The sequence below is a fragment of the Cavia porcellus genome, unplaced genomic scaffold, assembly GCF_034190915.1.
Source record: "Cavia porcellus strain 051 isolate PalLab524CR breed Dunkin Hartley unplaced genomic scaffold, mCavPor4.1 scaffold_1, whole genome shotgun sequence".
NCBI lineage: Eukaryota > Metazoa > Chordata > Mammalia > Rodentia > Caviidae > Cavia > Cavia porcellus.
Window position 1 is genome coordinate 209,060,050 of NW_026947484.1, and position 20,906 is coordinate 209,080,955.

Consider the following 20,906-nt stretch of genomic DNA (forward strand, 5'->3'; position numbering starts at 1 on the left):
AAGAAAGACAGAGATCATAAAATACTCCAGTCCTAAACATAACTAACCTTGACTCGAATAAATTTATTTGTGGTTCCCAAGTCACAGTGCTCCTCAGACTTCAGTCTGAGTGAATCTGGTGCCACATTGGCTCGTACTGTGTGCCCCACACCTTTCCCTGATTTATGTCACTGTGGAAGCAAGAAGTAACAGCTAAATCGACTGAATTCACCACTTTTTACCTGTGACTCGATTTTGGATATTGAGAGATAAAAATGCACTTCCAGATATATAAACACATCATAAATAAATGACTTTTCTGTAGCACAAGTTTATCGTCTGAATAATAAAGATATTACACTACGTTTGCCAAGATGCCTTTAGCTTCAGCTCTCTGAAACCCACACAGTCTTACACTTTAGTTTTTTTTTTTTTTTTTTTTTTTGAGAATACCTTTAGAGACCTACAGTAACTTAAAAAGGTGTGCAGTAACCTAGTTAACTCTCACAGACCACACCCTCTTCTGTGTCTTTTCCTGGTCCAACTCAGAACTACAGGTAGTGTGATAGGGTCTGTTTCTCTTTTTTTTAATGCTAACATCAGTATAAATGCAAAATACAAGGCTGACATTCTCCTTATTTTTAATTTTTAAAAGATGAATGCTGCCTGTGGGTTTTAATATACTTCCACTCTGCTGCTTTTAGTGTCTACTTTTCTATTTAGAAAGCTTAATACTGAGCTGTAAGGATTTCCAGTTAAGCTTAAGTAGAACATGGAAAGTTGAAGATGTCTGCCTGACAACCGTCCTATTCCTTGAGACAGAAGAGCTGATTTTGGAACATGAGAAAACAATTTGAAATGGTCTGTCCTTCTCCATTTCTCCACAAACCTCACCTTCCACTCACTGAACTCTTTTGATTCCTTTGTCCCGCTTCTCCTTCAGCTTTCAAACCCATTTCCCATTTCTTTTGTTTTATGTTAAACAGACTAAGACAAAAGAGGACAGAACAAAGCAGATCAGAACAATGTAAGCAACACAGACAACCAATATTAACAGTAGATACCACAATGTCTCTTTCTTTGAAATGGTTGAGCATACTTTCACATACAATAGTATCAAACATAACAAAATAGTATAAAACCATTCAAGAGAATGAAAGTATTACAGGGCTTTCAGAACCAAATAACAGAAAATGAACAATGGCTACTATATTATCTCCTTTTCCATAAAAAATTTGTTTATACCATCACATATTAAAATCCAATAAGATACAACACGATAGAACCAATGCAAACAGAAGAATAAAAGCATGGTAGGACTTCAAAGCAAGATGATATTAAGTCAGCAATGGCTGTCATAATGTCTTGTTTTCTTTGAAATAGTTATTCATACCATCACACATAAAATCAAACAAAACAGAATAAAACCATTGCAACTAATGAATGAAAACATTATAAGGCTTCAAGCAGTGTAATGGGGAATCGTGATTACCATAATATCTAATGTACTGTTACCATTTCTTACACTAGGGAGACTATACGGTTTTTATACATGTGAGTTTGATTTATTTTGCTTATCAGTATACTTTCAAGTTGCATCCATGTATTTATAAATATTTCAATGTGATCATTCATTTTAACTGGATAGTACTCCATTGTATAAAAATACCACAACTTTTTTATCTATTCCTCAGTTGATGGACACTTAGGTTGTTTCCAAGATGTAGCTATTACAAATTGTGCTGCTATAAACATGGGTGCACATATATCACTGTGGTATGATGTTTTCAGTTCTTCTAGGAATATGCCTAGAAGTGGAATAGTTGGATCAAATGGGGCACAGCCAAATCTCAGGTTTTTGAGGAATCTCCAGACTGACCTCCGCAGTGGTTGCACCAGTCTACACTCCCACCAACAGTGCAGGAGAGTTCCTTTTTCCCTACAACCTCTCCAGCACTTGCTGGTAGTTTTCTTGATCCTGGCCATTCTTTTTGGAGTGAGATGAAATCTCAGTGTTGTTTTAATTTGCATTTCTCTAATGACTAATGATGATGAAAATTTTTTCATGTATTTATTTGCCACTTGTATTTCTTCATCTGAGAACTGTGTATTTGTTTCAAATGCCCATTTTTGGATTGGGTCTCTGAATTTCATGGTCTGATTTTTTTTTTAATTCTTTATATGTTTTAGACAGAAGTCCTTTGTCTGAGGGACAGTTCATTAAGAATTTTTTTTCCCAGTTTGTGGATTTTCTTTTCACTATGCTGGAGATTTCTTTTGACATGAGGAAACTTTTTAATAAGACGTGATCCCAGTTATTGATTGTGGGAAATATTTCCCATGCGATTTGATTGCTGTGCATGAATTCTCTACCTACCCCTATGTCTTCAAGTTTTTTTTTACCTAATTTGTCTTCCAACAGATGTAGTGTTTCTGTTTTAATATTCAGATCTTTGATCTATTTAGATTTTAGTTTAGTACATGGTGATAGGAATGAGTCTACTTTTAGTTTTTGGCATATGGAGAGCCAGTTTTTCCAACTCCATTTATTAAAGAGACTTTCGTTCTTCCAGTAACATATTTGGCCTCTTTATCAAAGACAAGGTGGTTGAGTGTGTTTGTAGTTGTGGTTGCATCTTCTAATCTATTCCATTGATCTTCAGATCTGTTTTTATTCCAGTACCATGTTGACTTTATTATAGTAGGTTTATAGTATAACTTCAAGTCAGGGATTGTGATGCCTCCTGCCTTGCCTTTGCTGCTTAGAATTGCCTTTTCTATTCTAGTTCTTTTCTGGTTTTAGATGAATTTTAGGAGTGATTTCGCTAGATCTATGAGATATGTCAGTGGTATTTTCATTGGGATTGCATTGAATCTGTATAACAGTTTTGGGAGAATGGCCATTTTCACAATATTTATTGTTCCTGTGCATGAACAAGGGATGTCTTTCCATTTTCTGAGATCCTCTTCGATTTCTTTTTCAGGGTATTATAATTTTTCCTGTATAGATCTTTTACTTCTTTCATGAGGTTAATTCCTAAGTATTTCATTTTTTTTTTTTTTTGGATGCTAGTGTAAAGGGTGTGGCTTCTCTTATTTCTCTCTGTGATTTTGTTGTTGGTGTATAGAAATGCTATTGACTGGAATTTATTTATTATGTTTAGGAGTCTTTCAATGGAGTTTTGGGGGTCTTCTATGTAGAGTATCATGTCATCTGCAAATAATGATAATTTAACTTTCCCTTTTCCTATCTTACTCCTTTTATTTCTCTCTTTTGTCTAATGCTCTGGCTAGCTTTCCAGTACTATGTTGCATAGGAATGGTGATAAGGGATATCCTTGTCTTGTGCCTGATTTTAAGATAAAGGCCTTCAGGTTTTGGCAATTTAATATGTTGCTGGCTATTGGTTTGTCCCAGATGGGCTTTATCATATTGAGGTAAAGACTTATCTATTCCAATTTTCTGTAAGGTTCTTATCATGAATGAGTGTTGGACCTTATTAAAAGTTTTTTCTGCATCTTTAGAAATGATCATGTGATTCTTACTTTTGACTCTATTGATATTGTGGGTTACATTTATTGATTTACATATGTTGAGCCATCCCTGCATTCCAGGGCTGAATCCCACTTGGTCATGGTGTATAATGTTCTTGATGATTTGTTGCATCCTGTTTGCCAGTATTTTATTGAGGGATTTTGCCTCTATATTCATTAGGGAGATTGGCCTATAGTTCTCTTTTTTTAGTTGGGTCTTTCTCAGGTTTTGGTACTAGAGTAATGTTTGCTTCCAGGACTGACTTAGAAAGAATTGCTTCCCTTTTGATTTCACTGAAGAATTTGAGGAGTGTCAGCATTAAGTCTTCTTTGTATTTCTTATAGAATTCCGCAGTGAATCCGTCTGTGCCTGGGCTCTTCTTTGTAGGTAAGGACTTAATTACATTTTCAATTTCATTAATAGAAATTGGGTTATTGAGCAGTTTTACATCTTCTTGACCCAGCTTTGGTACTTCATATACTTATAGGAATCTGTCCATTTCTTACGTGTTATCGAACCTAGGAGAGTAGAGGTTTTCAAAACAGGTGTTGATGATTTTCTGCATTTCCACAGAGTCTGTAGTGATTTCGCCTTTTTATTCCTTAGTGCATGAAATTAAGCTTTTTCTTTCCTTTTTTAAAATAAGGTTGACTAGTGGCTTGTCAATTTTATTTATTCTTTCAAAGAACCAACTCTTTGATTCTTTGATTCTTTGGATTGTTTTCTTAGTCTCTATTGCATTAATTTCTGCTCTGACTTTTATAATTTTCTTCCTTCTTATGGCTTTGGGCTTGACTTGCTTTTCTTTTGCTAGATGTTTGAGGTGTAGCATCAGTTTTTTTTTTTATTTGTTTTTGTTCTGTTTTCCTGATGTGGGAACTCAATGCAATAAATTTTCCTCTAAGGACAGCTTTCATTGTATCCCATAGATTCCGGTAAGTTGTATTTGTATTTTCATTTGCTTGTAGGTATTGTTTAATTTCTTCTTTAATTTCCCCTGTGATCCACTGATTGCTCAAGAGTGTGTTATTCAATTTCCTTGTGTTTGTGGGGTTTTGCAGTTTCTTTTATCATTAATTTCTAGTTTCATGGTGCTATGATCTGATAACATGCATGGGATAATTTCAATTCTTTTGCATTTACTTAAATATGTTCTGTGGGCTAGTATGTGGTCTATTTTAGAGAATGTCCCATGTACTGCTGAGAATAATGTATATTCTGATGTTGTTGGATGGAACACTTTGTTCCAGGTGTGATTCAGTTCTGTTATTTCTTTGCTGATTTTCTGTCTGATTGATCTGTCCCGTGTTGTCTATGTTGTGTTAAGGTCTCCTGTTATAATTGTGTTATTGCTTATTTGATTTTTCATTTCTGTTAATACTTGCTTTATATAGCTGAATATTCTGGAATTTGGTGCATATATATTTAAGGTTGTTATCTCTTCCTCTTGAAGTTTTCCCCTAACTACTGTGATCTTTTTTATCTCTTCAGATCATTCTTGGTTTGAAGTTCACATTGTCTGCAAACAGAATAGCTATCCCTGCTTTTTTGGAGGGTTTCTGTTGCATGAAGTATTGTTTTCCATCCTTTGAATATCAGGCTGTGAGTTTCCTTTTGGGTTAGATGGGTTTCTTATAGACAGCGTATGGTTGGATGTTGTTTCTTGATCCATTCTGCCAGACTGTTTCTTTTAATTGGTTAATGAGACTATTTACATTAATGGTTATAACTGTTATATATTGGTTTACTGTTGACATGTTATCTTTCTGCTATTGCATCTTTACCTTTCCATTCTGTTTAATTGTCTGCCGTGGTTAGTGGTTTTTTCCTACGTGTATCTAGAATGTCTTTCAGTATCTTTGCAGGGTTGGTTTGGTGATCATGAAGTTGTTCAGTTTTTCTTTTTCATGGAAGTACCTTATTTCTCCATCCATTTTGAAGAACAGTTTTGCAGGCTGTATCAGTCTAGGTTAGAAGTTGTTTTCCTTTAGGATCTGAATTACTTCACTCCATTCTATTGGCTTCATTTTTTGTATTGAGAAGTCTGCTGTGATTCTGATAGGTTTTCCTTAATAGGTGATATGTCTTTTCTGTCTAATAGCTTTTAGTATTTTACTCTCATGTTGGATTCCTGGGATGGTGATTATTATATGTCTTAGTGTAGTTTCATTTTGATTATGGCTATTTGGAGTTCTATATGCTTCACTAATCCATATGTCAGTTTTCCTTCTCATGTTTGGGAAATTCTCAGCTATTACTTCTGTAAATAGCCTCTTGATATCATTTATATTGTCCCCTTCTTTTTCAATTATCCCTATCAGTCTTATATTATTTTTGTTTGAATCATCTTGCAGTTGTTGAATTGTTATTTCCTGATTCCTTGTTATTTTCAAAAGATCTTTCCTTTCCTCTTTACTAGGTGCAATTCTGTCTTTGAGGTCTGAAATTCTATCTTGATATCATTTATGTTGTCCCCTTCTTTTTCAATGATCCCTATCAGTCTTATATTATTTTTGTTTGAATCATCTTGCAGTTGTTGAATTGTTATTTCCTGATTCCTTGTTATTTTCAAAAGATCTTTCCTTTCCTCTTTACTAGGTGCAATTCTGTCTTTGAGGTCTGAAATTCTATCTTCACTTTCATTGAGGTGGTTTTGACAACTTTCAATTTTTGATTTCCTGTATATCTCTTTCAATCTGCTTCATGTATTCTGTTTGTTCCTTATATTATTCATCCAGGGATTCTATCTTTTTTGTTCTGTTCCTCTAATTTTTTATCTGTGTCTTCTTTAGATGTGTTCAGCATCTCTTGCATTACTTTTATCATTTCTTCTTTTACCTGGGAGATTATTTCTAGTTTGAATTCCTTTAAAGCTTCCTGGAGTTGCTTCTTTATTTCAGTTGCTATTATTTCAGTTATTTCAGGTGCATGGAATATATTTTCTTCTATGTACATGGCTCCTAGGCTTTCTTGGGATGGGCAGGAGTTTTGAGATTGCAAGCCCATTTTCCATTTCTTAACCCTGTTTTCAGTGTAGATTCCCCATGTTACCCTTCATAAGCATCATTAGCTGTGAGTTTGCATATGAAAAACTACTACACAACTTGTAGGTCTTTCACCTAGATCTCAAAAAAAGCACAATTGTTAGAGGTGAAAATTTCCACAAGTACAGATCATAATTAGGTCAATGGTTAGGCAAGCTTCTGGCTCAGACACAGACATCAATACAAGGGCATAAAATTCTATAGTCTATATGGAAGCAAAAACAAGTCTCAGCACTTTTTCCTTTATCGCCCACAAAATGTCTTGCAAGAAAATTTTTCCTAAAACAAATATGAGTATTTCAGTAGCACCATCCAGTTTACCATCTTCTGGTATTAGGAAAGTTAGGGTAAAGATTAATACCTACTTCATATGATTTTGTAATGTGTTACTACATGGAAAACTCTCTTAGAAGTGTCAGTTACAAATAAATGTTAGTCCTTACTACCAGTATAGTTTTGGTGGCGGTCCTTATGATAAAGGGTGAGAAACCTCAGAGATGGACATAGCCTATACCAGCAAAAGCGAAATATGTCAGTAAAATATTTTGGCTAATCCACGTTCTTGAATATTAATGATTTCAACAAAGAGAACCTGTTCTTAACTTCCATTACACCAATTGACAAGATATTACTCCTCCTATTCCAGCATGTATTCTAACTAATGAGCAAAGCTATGTCACAATTGAGATGCTAATGTCCTGAGACTTCTGGAAGTACCCTCTGACTCCTGTAGCTCTGGCTGACATGCCCTAAGCACAAAGTCCTAATGAAGTGCTGGGTGTGGCGGCATCCCTCTGTATTCCTAGCTCCTGGATAGGAGGATCCCTGAGCCCTGTTGTTCATGGCCACTCTTGATAGCATAGAGAGACTCTGCCTCTTACAATAAAAATTATTGGCAGTTGCTGTTATGATGTACTCTTATGAGGTATTGCATAATACTACCACAGTTACATCATACTGTCTGTGATGCAGTATGTAATAAATTACAGGTAGTCAAATACCATATCTTGTCTCCCAAATTGTCATCCAAAAGCAGTTTGTCACATGCTACCTCAGTTTTCCTTTAATAATGTAATTCCAAACTCAGACACTGATCAGCTGAAGAGACATAATTAAAGAGTAAGCACCAACTTCATCTGTTTCATCCAGATTAAACATGCATTTGTCCATAAGAATTTTCCCCCACTATTGGACAGAGAATTCCTCCTGTTTCACAAAATTGCTGCCATTTATAACAAATATTACAGTGGAACTGGCAGCACAGCGTCCACCCTTGAACCCTCTAAGTTTCTCAGACTTGCTCTGAACATCTGCCCAAAGGGCTGCAGCTACAATTTCTTCTTCCGAGGCAGCCATAAATATTTCTTCTTTAGCTCTTGAGACCCCTGAAAAACTAAGATTTCTAGCCTATTCTTTTTTTAGCCCTACTTTTACCTCCCAAGGTTCTTGGTATTATGAGGAAGCAGGGGGCCTCTTCTTCAGACCATGCTCTTGGGCAAGTTCATCAGACTTCCTTCCAGCCCTGTAGGCAGTCCAAATAGCCTAACCCACCCTTTCCTACTAATCAAGAGAATAATAAATACAGTTGATCCTCTTTATTCACAGATATACATTCATCTCACTTTACTGAAGTTTATTTGTAGCCCCTGGTTAATACCAAAGGAACTTTGGTAACTATTTGCAGACATGCAGAGGACGGTGAAAAAACTCAGTTCTGGACACGGATTCTCGGCTAAGATTGAACGCGGGAGTATTGTGCCTTCTTGTCTCAGCTTCAGGCTGTGAACATGCACCCTGTTTCAGTTTATTTAGTGACAGCTTTTTTTTTTTTTCTGTTTTTTGTTGATTCTGCTGTGTAGAGCAGTACTGAAGCCTAAAGTTAAAGTGCTTTCTAAAAGATGCAAATGAAAGAAGGCATGATGTGTCTTAAAACATACTTGTTGGATCGGATTCTTTCAGATATGTAATGAATACTGCTGGTCATGACTTCAGGGCTAATGAACTGAAAATATATATTAAGTAAGGCATCTTTAAATAGAGCTTCATAAAATAAAGTTATGCATTAATCAGTTGATCCAAATTTTATGACCAGAGATTGCCAGGAACATAAACCTGCATTTCTTTCTTAGAGCACTGTTTCAGTATTTGTTAATTCAGTGTTCATGGCGACTTTAAAGGCCATAGCTACTGAGAAAAACGATAGTTGATTGTATGTGCTAAGAAACTTATATTTTGTATATGCTGAGCACTAGAGGGAGTGCAGATAAAGTTTTGACTCTTATCCTTTTCAGGAATCTACCATCTACTGCAAAAGGGAAGGGCAGATTAATACCAGATATGAGAGTATTGGAGAACAATGCCGACCTTTATATTTCTTACAGATGGAAGAGCATTGAATGCATTCTCCAGGCTAATCAACTCAAGTGTGCTATTCCTATATAAAAGATGGGGCATCATGACTTAATGTGGGAGCATTTGATGTTTTTAATGTAACATTAAATATTGCAGTATATCCTTTCTGCCCTGTGGTGTTGTCAGGAAAGATAGGAACATGGCTATTTCACACAGGAAGTCACAGAGCCTAAGGGAGAGGCTAAGTGATAAATGTGACTTAAGCAATAAGTGGGGTTCCAAGAATCCATCCCCCACTCCTTACTCCTATTCCAGGAATCTCTCCACACTGACTCTCTGGAATGTCAAATTGGGAATACAGATCTGCAGTTTTAAAAGCATACTCTGCAAATGATTTTCCTTTTCCCTTTGATGCTCCATTTGATATTTTAAACATAAATACAGTTCTCAATGATAGGGTGCAATACATGTGCTACAAAAGTAACAAAAAGTGAGGCGGAGGATTTAGCTCAGTGGTGTAAGCCTCTGCTTGGCAAGTGTGAGGTCATGAGATCCATCCTGGTACCAAAGGGGAAAAAAGTCACAAAATGAACAGAAAAAAAATCTTGGGATTCAAGCAGAAATACCACATACTAGGAGATGCCAAATTGGGGTTCTGTGCCCGTGAGCTGTTGTGGGACTTTGAGACCTGGCTTGGTTAGGTATTAATGAAATACTGGAGAGTTATATCTGTAATAAAATCAAAAGAGCTTTTGACAGGAGTGTGGCCTGTTGGATTGTTACAAGTTGGATTCTGAAACCGCTGGTACTAACTTAGTGGCTATCTTTGAAAGGAAGAGTGAACAATCTACAACTCCCAATGGTCAGTCGAGTGAGTGGCTGGCTTGATCAAATCTTTCCACAACAACTTTTTTTTTTCAATCTCAAACTGTTGCACTTTTTGAAAAACCCACTACACACATTGTGAGACACTTAAGTTATGTATGTGTTCAGAGTTTTTTTTTTTTTTTTTTTTTTTCCTTCCTCTCTCTCTTTCTCTAAAAGTAAAGACAAAAAATATCTAGCCACTGGACATGCTATCATTTTCATCTTTTAGGAACCCAAGAATGTTGCAGTCTGAATGTGACCCGCCCTTCACTTGTTCTGCTAGATCTCTACATTCAGTGTGTGCTGGCTTTGCTGATCTTTTGCTCAGCACACTTTAACTTTCGGCTTGGGATGCAGTGTTTCAGGGACCAAATGTACATGTCCTCTTTTCCCTGGGTGCACTACACTTAACAACTGTGGTTCTTGTATGCTATTTTCCTTACAGAAAGAATGAGAGGCAGAACTCCACCCTCATAAAAGATCATGGCTGGATCACGGGAGATCTTATCTATCTCAAACTTATTGAGTGAAATACCAGCAGTTATATCCATACCTTTCTCGGGCCTGTCTCCTTGCCCTCTTTCCATTCTCCCTCTTCCCTCCTCTTCCCTGGTTTCCAGCTTCTCTACTTTTTCCTCCTTGTGAGTTTTGGTTCCCCCAAAGTTCCATTGCCTTATCTGAGATGGGATGTTGTACTTTGTTTGGTAAGCATAGTACAGGTAATTAACACATAATCAGAACAGACGCTTGAGGAAATGACACCAAGCCATATGTAAGTACTTCAGATCAGGATACCTGGTACAATAAGTTTGGTCCTATAAGAAAGAGCTCTCTAGACACTGGTTACAGCTGAACTATAAGGGTAGTGAAAGGGTGCCATTTGCCATTGTAATTCAGACGAAGGGATCCTCAGGCTGAGGGGTGCGAGTTGCCTTTCGGTGCTCCCCGCTTCGCACTACACGTGTGCCTTTGATGTAGAGAAGATGCGAGGGAGAGGCGACGCGGGCGGTTTTCTTGGGAAGTCGGAGCAGCCTCCCTCGTTACATAGGCTCGTCCTCTGCATTGCATGCGAGCTCCGGTGATTTGCTGTTTGGAGACTGCAGATTTGCATACAGCCCCTTGCCTTGCCAGCGTGTGTGGTTTTTCTTTTTCTTTATTCTTTCTTCCGTTTCCCCCTTCTTTTTTTAAATTTTTTTCCTCCCCCACTTCTTGGTCTGAGTCTTCTCTTCCCGGCCCTCCTCCCCGGCGGTGCCCGCTCCCCTTCTGAGGGCGCGCTCCCCCTGGGCGCCCCGGCCGGGCGTCCGTGCGGGCGGAGGTCCCCGAGCCGGCGATGCGCGGGGCCGTGCGCGCTGCCCGGGGGAGGCTGGCGCGAGCGGGCGAGCCGGCCGGGGCGCGATGGAGCGCGGGGGCGCCGCGGGGCCGGGGGCTCTGCTGCGGCCGTGAGCGGAGGCTGGGCCGGCCGGGCGGCCTCGCCAGTGCCCACCCGCAATGCTGAGCGGATTCACCTAGCGGCTTTGCACTGGATGGCTGGCATGTAGGAGCGCGGACCCTCCGGGAGGAGCTTCGCACGTTTCCAGACCCCCGCCCCAGCACGCGCGCTCGCCCGCCGAAACTCTTGGGGAGCATCTCGGGAGCAACTGGAGCCCTGGACGCCCGGCCACAGCCGCCCTCTGCGCGCCCCAGCCAGCTGCTCTCGCTTCGGCGATGTTTCGGATTGTTTGGGGCGCCCGGCGAGGCAGAACCCAGGACCCCGAGAAGACTGCACGGAGGAGGGAGAGGATGGGCGCCTTGGCGCGGTGAGGCTCCTGCCCCACAGCCCAGACCTCGCGCCCTCGCCTCTCCCCGCGCCCAAACTTTGCCTCCCGCGGCGCGCGCCCCCCAGGCCCCGAGGATGCTTCGGGGCGCGCCCGGGGGCGGCGGCAGCGGCGCGGGGGGGCGCCTGGCCCTGCTCTGGACCTTGCCTCTAGCCCTCAGCAGCCTCCTGGGAGTGGCGTGGGGGGCGTCCAGTTTGGGGGCGCACCACATCCACCATTTCCACGGCAGCAGCAAGCATCATTCAGTGCCTATCGCGATCTACAGGTCACCGGCATCCCTGCGAGGCGGACACGGTGGGTCTGCGGTGCAAGTTCTGACGGGTCTCCCCTTGTTCCCCGAACCCCTCACTCGCCCGGGTCCGGAATAAAGGGAGCTGGGGAAAGGGGTGGCTTGGGGCGTGCTTAGTGCAGCCACTGATCTCTTTGAAGACAATGGAGGGGCCAGGAGACGGCGTCGCGGGTGTGGGTGGCAAGGGGCGGAGGGGCGTTCCTGGTCGAGGTGCTGAAAGATGTGGGCGCCTGCACAGGACCAGCCTGGCCCCGCGGGAAGGAGCATCAGTCGGTGTAAGGTTGCCAGTGGCCGAGGGAGACCTGAGCGCTGGCCAAAGGAGGGCTCTGCGGAACCTTTGTCTGTGCTGAGCGCTGCCCATCTCCTGCCCGTCCCCCTGGCTTGGGGAGGGACAAACTGCAGCCAGAACGCCCCACAGGCAGTGGCCGGGAAGCGCCCCAGGACTCACTCAGCGGGAGCCAGACCCTTCCTGCCCTGCAGTTCCCTCCACCGGAGAAGTGGGCAGCACAGCCCCGGCCCCTCCCAAGGCTGACCAGCCCTAGCAGGTGCAGAGGGACTTCCACACCCGACCCCCATTGCCCCACTCAGTACATAGAGATGTTTTTTTTCTTCTTGGTGACTGGAGTGTTTCCTAAATGGGACACTGGCGTGGACACACAACCTGCTTCCTCAAGGACCTTATCTGCAGGCTGTGGGAACTTGAAAGGAGGCCCTGCTGCTTCCTCCTCAGTGTTCAGTGCTTCCCAAAGAGGGCATGAGTTCTTGCTGGGTAGACTAAGTCAGGAGGTCTGCTGGGAGGAGAAGTTAAAGCCCAGGAAAGCCTTCCCCACCATCCCGAGTTCCGAGTTCTGGTGGAGAGCAGAGTGTAGAGAAACAGTGTTCTTTCTCCACATTGTCTCATGTTCAGATGTTTGCTTATTTCAAAACGTATCAAACTTTTCAGGTGCGAGTCTTTCTGTATCTCCAGTCCTTTCTCCCCATTGTATGAAATCGATTCATTTACACGGCAGAGTGAACGGTGTGTGCACTTTCTTATAACCCTTTTCCACCTTTTCTTTCCTGGGCCTGTTAACCTTTAAAACAGTTCAGTTCTGGATCTTCACCTCCCTCCCCTGTATTTTATTCTCCCCTAGCCACACTAGGATGACTTTCTCTCCAGGGTTTCAGCATGGCCCCTTCTCCAGAGTTACCATGGCGGCCCTTTCCGAGCCAGGATAAGGCTTCTTTCCTGAGAACACTTCTGGTTGGACAGAAAGCCATAGCATAATCTAGGTGACAGGACCTAGTTACTTGGCAAGCCCTCTCTGGGAGTGCAGTTGTGAAATCCATCCCTGTGGGTCCTGGGGATTGGTTCTTTGGCTTCTTCTTTTCATTTTCACCCAGAGATTGTCTAGGAGGAGCTGATAGGGAGACAGCACTGATGCCCCCCATGGGGACTTCCTTCTAGCTACTAGCGGCAGAGGGCAGACCCGGCTAAAGCAGCAAGAGTAATGCTGTTCTTACCACTAGGTCACATAGTGCTCTTGGAGCTTGTTGCGCCCTTTGCCTGGGTACAGATCTCAGGCACTGCCCTGTTTTTATGCAGAACATGTGTCCCCATCTGGAGGCCGGCCAGGTCTCTGGAGGGACAGCCTGAGCAGGGGTGGGTGGGTGCATTGAGCCAGTTGGTGGTATGCTTGCGGGTGGGGCACCTAATGGAACCAGTGGGAAGCACTTAGCTAATAATGGCATCTGCATCTTAACTTCCTCCTTCCTGTGGCTCTGCCCCTTTGCAAAGCCCAGGACAGCTGAATGGGGAAAGTGCCTGGGGGTACGGGGCAAGCACTCCCAGAGCCCTGCAGCGCAGGTTGGCACTCCTTTCTCTTTGCCGCTGCAGCTTCTACCCCAGGCAGGCGCCGTCTGCTGGTCTCCGAAAACATTTCTTTCCCTCCAGAATACAGTGATTGTCTGCTTGTGAATGAATAGTCAGGTGCATCTGTCATTGAAAAAAAGAAAAGTATAAGAGGACAGTGGAGGAAATAGAGTGTGGGTAGGGACTGGTATTATCCTTTTGGATCAGAGAACTTTCTTGCCCTCCAAGGGGCTGTTGTATGGCTCTATTTGTAAAAGTCTTCTCAGCCTCTTCACACTCTTTTGGAAGACATTGCCACACTTCCTGATTTTTTTTTTTTTTTTAATCAGAGGAATAACTCTACCTGTCAGGAGCCAGTCTTGATCAGATAAAAGCCAGGTGTGAATTTTTATGCTTTATTCTTTCCCTCACTTGAAAAGAGAGAATTAACTTTGGAGAAAATAATCTGGGAATATTCAAATGTAAAATAAAGCCCAAAAGTAGGGGATGATGACATGGGAGTGGTGTATGGGGTCAGAGCACAGGGCTGGCAGGGTAAAAGCTTCAAAGAAACCCAATAGAAAAAAAAAGAAATGATAAGGAATTTGTTGGCTCAAGATGCTCCCTGCATATTTAGCAAGTTTTGGGGACAAAGAGCTCACAAAGAAAGAATGTCTGAGCCTAATAGTTAAGGGTGGAAGGAAACCACAGTGTGACAAATTCCCAGCAGAAAATCAAGACATGTGAAAATGAGATTTAGTTCAGAATTTGAGATTATTGCCAATATGTGTGTGTACATGAAAAACAGACATGCCTGTTTGATTGTGTAAGAATTTCTGAGACTCCTAAGACTTTTTTTTTTCTTTATACAGAATACATGTATGAGCTGGAATGTGTGAAAAATCCCATGTGTTGTATATCAGGGAATACAGCTGAGTCTCATGTGTTTTAAAAACTGCAGGGTGGACTATCCAGGCTCATTCTTCTTCATTTTCTCCTGATGCTATGCTTCATTTGCACTATTATGAGGTGTCACTTACAAGGTTTGCAGGGTGTAGAGAGCTTATGGCAGCCCTAGCGTTTTTTGTGCAAGCTGACCCAGTTGCAGAGATTATGGTGAGCTTTTTCCAAGTACATGGATATGAGGAACAGGCTCTGAGAACACTGTATTTCGCATGTGTTTAAAAACATAAATGATGGAACTACCTCCGCAGACAAATTATTTTCCATAGTTAAATAAATTTGGAACTGTGTGATTGTAAATGATAAAAAGGAAGCCTGCTTATAATTAAAGCCAACAAGAGTCCAGGTTAGAACCATGTGCTCACCCAGCTCTGCTTTTGTGAGAACTGTGCAGAGCATGGGATGATGTCAGCGCTTGCTGGAGTTCCCATCTCAGCTCCTGGCCTCCCTAGGTACTTCTGCTTTGCATACTTTAGAAAATCAGCTGAGAGCCTCACAGTAATTTCAGGAAATAATGGAAGAAGAGAGTTACCAGTGGTCTGAGCACACCAGAGCAATCCTTCTCCTGCCTCAAAATAGGAGCTTGGGAAATAATATTGCTGTGATGAGTTTACACTATTAAGAAGCAAGAGAGCATTCCCAGAGGGAAACATTAACAGATTTTAAAAGTATGGTTTGTATTTGAAGTAGTTCAATGTTCTTATATAAGAGAAATAATTACATCCTGAATTTATAATGATATTCTGTCCAAGGCACGCACTCAGTGTATATACTGACCTTCTAAAAGGAGTGGTGGGTTTTGAAAAAAAGTTTTCCATGTAAGGCTACTAAGGCATACGTGGTTAGGCCATAAAATAGAGCCAGATCTCTGATCAGAGTCAGAGATGAATTAGAATCAAAGCTTTGTGACCCATAGCCCAAAGCAATTTCATGAGCTCAGAGGTTTTTAAACTAAAACTGAGACCACCATGTGGCTTAATGGCTGATCTCTTACAGTACAAAGCATTGTAAGGGGGGGGGAGGGGGAAACAGATAAGAGTTTTGCTTCCAGCCTGAATTACAATAATGGGTACTATAAGAAAGGCTAATGGGGGGCTGGAGATTTAGCTCAGCAGCATAAGCGCCTGCCTTGCAAGCAGGCAGGCAGTCGTGAGTTCGATCCCTGGTACAGATAAAAAGGAAAAAGACAAAAAAAAAGAAAGGCTGATGGTACCTCACTGGGTACTACTGATCACTTCACTGGTTCTGCAGAGGAGGTTTATATTGCTCCGTTGTTTTTCCAGGAGGCAAAAGGTTGCTGTCTGATAGGATGATCTCTTGACTTTTTGTGTGGAAACCAAGAGGATTAGCCAAACCTTTAACAATATACTCTACATAGAGGCAAAACTTCATTGTTGTGATAATTAATTCCTGTGTGTGAGCAGAAACATTTTTCACTAGGCAATGCTGTGCTACCTCCATTCTCTTCTTGAACCAAAAACTTGCACCACTGGAATGCTGTTTTGAACAGGATGACCAGCTCTTCCTATAAGAAACTTTGAAATAATCATGATTCAAGTAATCCTGGAACTGTCAAGTAATGTTTTGTTGCCCCAAAGTGTAATGTATTTATTTCTTAGATCATTCTTTTTTCATTCATTCATCCACTCACTCAGTAACTAGATCATACATACACCCTAGGGATAGCTTTGTGTTTGTATACTAAGTACCATGGAAGGCTGAAGAAGGAGGCAAATGATGATAGCAATGGTGAGTCCATGCAGCCTGGTCATCAAGACCTTCATAGCTTTGTGCTAAAAATCCAACGTATTTTTAAAATGAGTTAATCCTTAAGCAGATGAATAGACAAAACTTCTCCTTAAAAATGAATAATTGCAAACATAAATGATAAAAAGGGACTCATGAAATGATCTGGTAAAACAGTGAATTTTATCTCCAATACTTTTTATTACCCTTTAATATTAATGTCTTAGAATGAGCTCCTGGCACAAATGGCTTCTTCCAATTTGTTCCAATGTTTTACCAAAATACCAAAATGTTTTACCAAAAGGTTGTTTTACCACAACCTGTATTTTTCAAATACAGATAAAGCTTGTTTGGAAGTGTATTTAAAATGGGGGATTTATTGATATAAATTTATATCAAGTATATATTTAAGGCAACTTGATCTGGTGAAGACAATTCTCAGAAACATATCCATGTGAAAATTGACTGTTGCCATTTATTAGCATTGTGTACATTTACTAAGCTATTTTTATCTTCCCTAAGAATGTTTTCTTAATGCATAAAACAGTAAATTATATCTCTGTGAAAAACAAATGTCATAAATTTGAAAATTACTCACTATAGTAGTTCCTAATAACTAGGTCCCCAATAAATGTTATGTTTAGATTTTGTTATTTAAATGATTAAGAGGGACTTCAAATGATAAGTATAACAGGAATCATGGACATTGCAATTGAGTTCTAGTCCTTAACTTGAGAGTTACTAACTGTGCAACTCCTGAAGTAAAGTTACTGCTTTGACTGTCAATTCTCTTTTAGCTCTGAGCTTTGAACACAGATCTAAATAACTCCAGTGATGTGGACTCAGGAGCTCACAGCATATTACTAGCAGGATTGGCAGTAGAATCTATGTCTTCTACTTCCTCTGGTTTTAAAATTCTTTACCCTGAAGTCTTGCTCCGTGAGTGGGTATGATCTATACTCATTCATCTCATTAACACCCAAATACCACATAATCAAAAGTCATTCTTTTTGTGTAATTAACAGATAGCAGGCGATTGATCTTTCAGAGAAGAATAGAGCAGTGGAGTTGGGTTCATGTAAAGAAAAATCCTTGTTACTGTTCTGCTGCCCATCTACCAAATCAGCCATCAGTGACTCACCCTATAAGCACTTTTAATAAAAAGTTCAATTTGTTTTTTTAAAATGCTAAACGATTTCGGTAATAACACTGGCATGGTTTTTTCTATTGTATCCTTAATAATGATGCTTGCGCACTCTCTCTCTCTCTCTCTCTCTCTCTCTCTCAGCTCTCTCCTTTCCTTTTCTCCCTTCTACCTCCTCTCCTCCTCCTCATCTTTGTTCCTTCTATCTTCCTCCCCAGCCAAAAGACTAGAGTAGCAGAGTTCTAAGACCATTCCCAGGTCTGAGTTTCTTCTGCTCATAAGAATCTCATAATATCCTCACACTTTTGTTTTGTTTTTTTTTTGTATTTTCCTGGAGCTGTATTGGTTTTAAGTGTACTGTGAATGGAGATTGTTTTTCTTACAGGGTGGCCTCCTGGGGTGCATAGGAGCCAGGGTGTGGGGCTCAGGCTCAGGGAGTTTTTGCCTAGTGTTTTCCTGTCAGCTCAGGTGTGAGGGCTGTACCTGAGACAGGCACCTGCCTCTTCCACTGGGTCTCTATGTCCAACCATGACCTGTCTATGTAGAATATGGAATACCTCTCCACTCAGAAATTTGTAATAGCCTTTTAAGATACTCCAATATGCAAAATTTTTCAATGTTGATCACATAACAGTGCACTCCCTCTGGTTTTTAGCAGAACAGAATGAAAACAGCTACCTGGTAAGTGTATATTTCTCTAGGACCATATTTATATAAAGTGTCTCATTTAATGATCATCACAACCCCAGAAGGGCTTGTGATCATTTTGCTACAAAGAAACAGATTTAAGAGGTGAGATTTAAAATTCATCAAACAAGAGTAACTCAGTTATAGAGTTATCAAGACTTTATTTATGTATTGTATACGTACAAATCTAGCTATTAGTCCCTTAAATGTGTGCATGTTAAAGAAAAAGTGTGCGTGTTTACGGAGTATCATGAGATACTTCAGCACATGTATGCACTGTGTGATGTTCAATTCTGAGCAAGCATATCTTTGTCCCCAAACATCATTTCAAATAATTTCAAGTGAGTGTGGGTGTGAAGTTTATGTCTTCATTCCAAACGAAGGCATTTTAGTTAACCTAAATACTAATAATACCTAAATAAGTAACAAGGTTGATAAATTAGGATCATTTTCAAATCTACCTAGAAATACTGTATTCAATGATAAAGGATTCTATTTTACTTTATTTTATTTTTTGTCTTTTTGAGACAGGGTCTCACTATGCAGTTCAGACTGGCCTTGAGCTTCCTTTGTAGCCCAAGCTGGTCTTAAACTTGCAGTGATCCTCCTGCCTCAGCCTCCCAAGTGCTAGGGTTATGGGCATGTGCCATCTTGCCCAGCTGATAAAGAATTTACAATTCAATAGTAATGATTACACTAAAAGGCTTTTTGACTGAAAGGTGGTAATCCTGGGCAGAGTTTATATTAATCATCAATGGTACAGGCACAGAAGAAGAACTCGTTATGACCATTGTGTGGGTCTGTGAATTAGAACAGTGGCAGAGTAGAACAGGTTTTCTCCAGTGTGTTTCCATGTAATTAAGTACAAATTAAGCTCTGCCTAGCTTCCATAATCTTGGAAGAACCTATTTTGGTTATGTGATCTTCAATTTAAATGTCTTTTATAATGTGATCTACACTTCTTCAAAAAGCAAAATTATAGGTTTATGGGTTCATACATATACTTGGCAATTTGTTCTACAAATAACTACCACTAGTGAGAGAAAGCATTCAACTGTATCTCTAAGGATTAGTAACCAAAGGGGAGAAAACAACTTAAACAAGCACCAAGATACTACTTTTTAAATATATGGTAAATGTGTTGGTGATGTTTGCTGATTTGGATGGCACTTCAGGGTGCTGTATGTGTTTTGATTGATTTGCCATTGATTTGATTGATTAGCCATACAAGTACTTATTTGTGTGTCTCAGCCTTATTTGGCTACTAGTTACCACCTGGTCATCTTGCCATAGTTTTCTCGGTGATGACAGGATTGAGAGCTACGAAACAGAAGCAACTCTGATGCTTCTTATGGTATTTTGGATTCTGAGAACTCTAATATTACATTAAATAGAATACCATCTAAAGTGTGGACAGCTGCAGAGTGTAACACACTTCACTGTGAGTGATGGTGCTGCTCTTCGAGGGCCTACATTCAGGGCTGGTGTGGAGGCTCAGGGCTGTGACTATCACGCCAACCAAATACCACTTGGCTTTCAGGCTGCAGTGGCATATGTTAAAGAAGTGTGTGATTTTCTCAATAGACTTCACTTTCCAATTTTACCAGTATGTCTTTATTACTGTAATGAAGAGTTTAGCTTGTATCTGTCTGTGTGATCCTTCATGTGTAGTTTTCCTTTCCAGTGATCAAGGGATCCAATTTGGTGTGGAGAAATAATATTGAGCAGGGCTAATTAAAATACCTTTGGGAATTTTGGGATAGAAGATGTGTCTAGAAACTGAACTGTCTGTTGGGTTGGCAGGGCATTGTATATTAGACTACCTTATTTAAATATTATTTTGATCTCTGAAAAATCTGTCATATTGGACCATTTTTGCCTACAAGATCATTGAAAATTGGTCATATTTTACTTGATTCCAAATTTGGAAGAGAAGCACTTTCCTCAGAACTCTGGGCAACTTTCATATTCAAATATATACAGCCATAGACATGTATATATTTTGTTTGTTTGTTTGTTTTTTAAAGGGTGTTGCTATATTGTTTAGGCCGGCCTTGAATTCACTATGTAACCAACCCAGGGTAATCTTGAGTTCATGGTGATCCTCCTGTTTCAGCCTCCTTGAGTTATGGGATTACAGGCTTGAACTTGTTTGCCCTGCTAACACTTTCGGTATAGCAGTGCATTTTATCAATCATTTTTTCATGTCTGCTGTCAAAGTGTTAATATATGATGAAGTAAAATGAATAACAACCTCCGTCAGTGAAGTGGTTAATTGACCATATTGTTAAATATATCAATAGTTTATTTTGTTAATTCATTTATCTTTTCCCTAGAACTTGTCTTTAGTGAAGTGCAGAGGTTTTGATGCTGTTTGTGAGAAATTTATCATAGTGGAATAAAAAAATGGAGTAGATTTCTGATAAAAAATCTTTAAAGCCTTGTGCTTTAGTGTATGGGCAAGATATTCAGTCCAGTTTTATAATTCTAAGATAGAGAATAACAATCTGTTTGTACTGGCCAATAATAAAACTTTTGTCTCAGTAATTTTATTTTTAAATGCAAAACTTTGCCTTTTCATTTTAATAAAAAGTACATTGAAATTTCCATTCTTTTTTCCAAAATGAATGCATGTGCTCTTGCTGGTATTAAGAAA

The 20,906-nt window shown here is 40.3% G+C and overlaps 1 protein-coding gene across 29 annotated transcripts in view; it reads left to right on the forward strand.

The window, feature by feature from the left end:
- Nrxn1 (neurexin 1) overlaps positions 1 to 20,906 on the forward strand; it is a 1,032,692-nt gene that overhangs the window by 626,354 nt on the left and 385,432 nt on the right. For 3 of the 29 annotated variants that reach the window (XM_023566378.2, XM_013155936.2, XM_023566379.2), the window contains exon 1: positions 11,429 to 11,884. The exons of 25 other annotated variants lie outside the window; for them this stretch is intronic. In XM_023566378.2, the coding sequence (XP_023422146.1) occupies positions 11,668 to 11,884 (217 nt within the window). In that variant the 5' untranslated portion in view covers positions 11,429 to 11,667. Of the gene's footprint in view, positions 1 to 11,274; positions 11,885 to 20,906 lie in introns of those variants that run through there. One more of the 29 variants, XM_023566377.2, reaches the window with a different exon arrangement.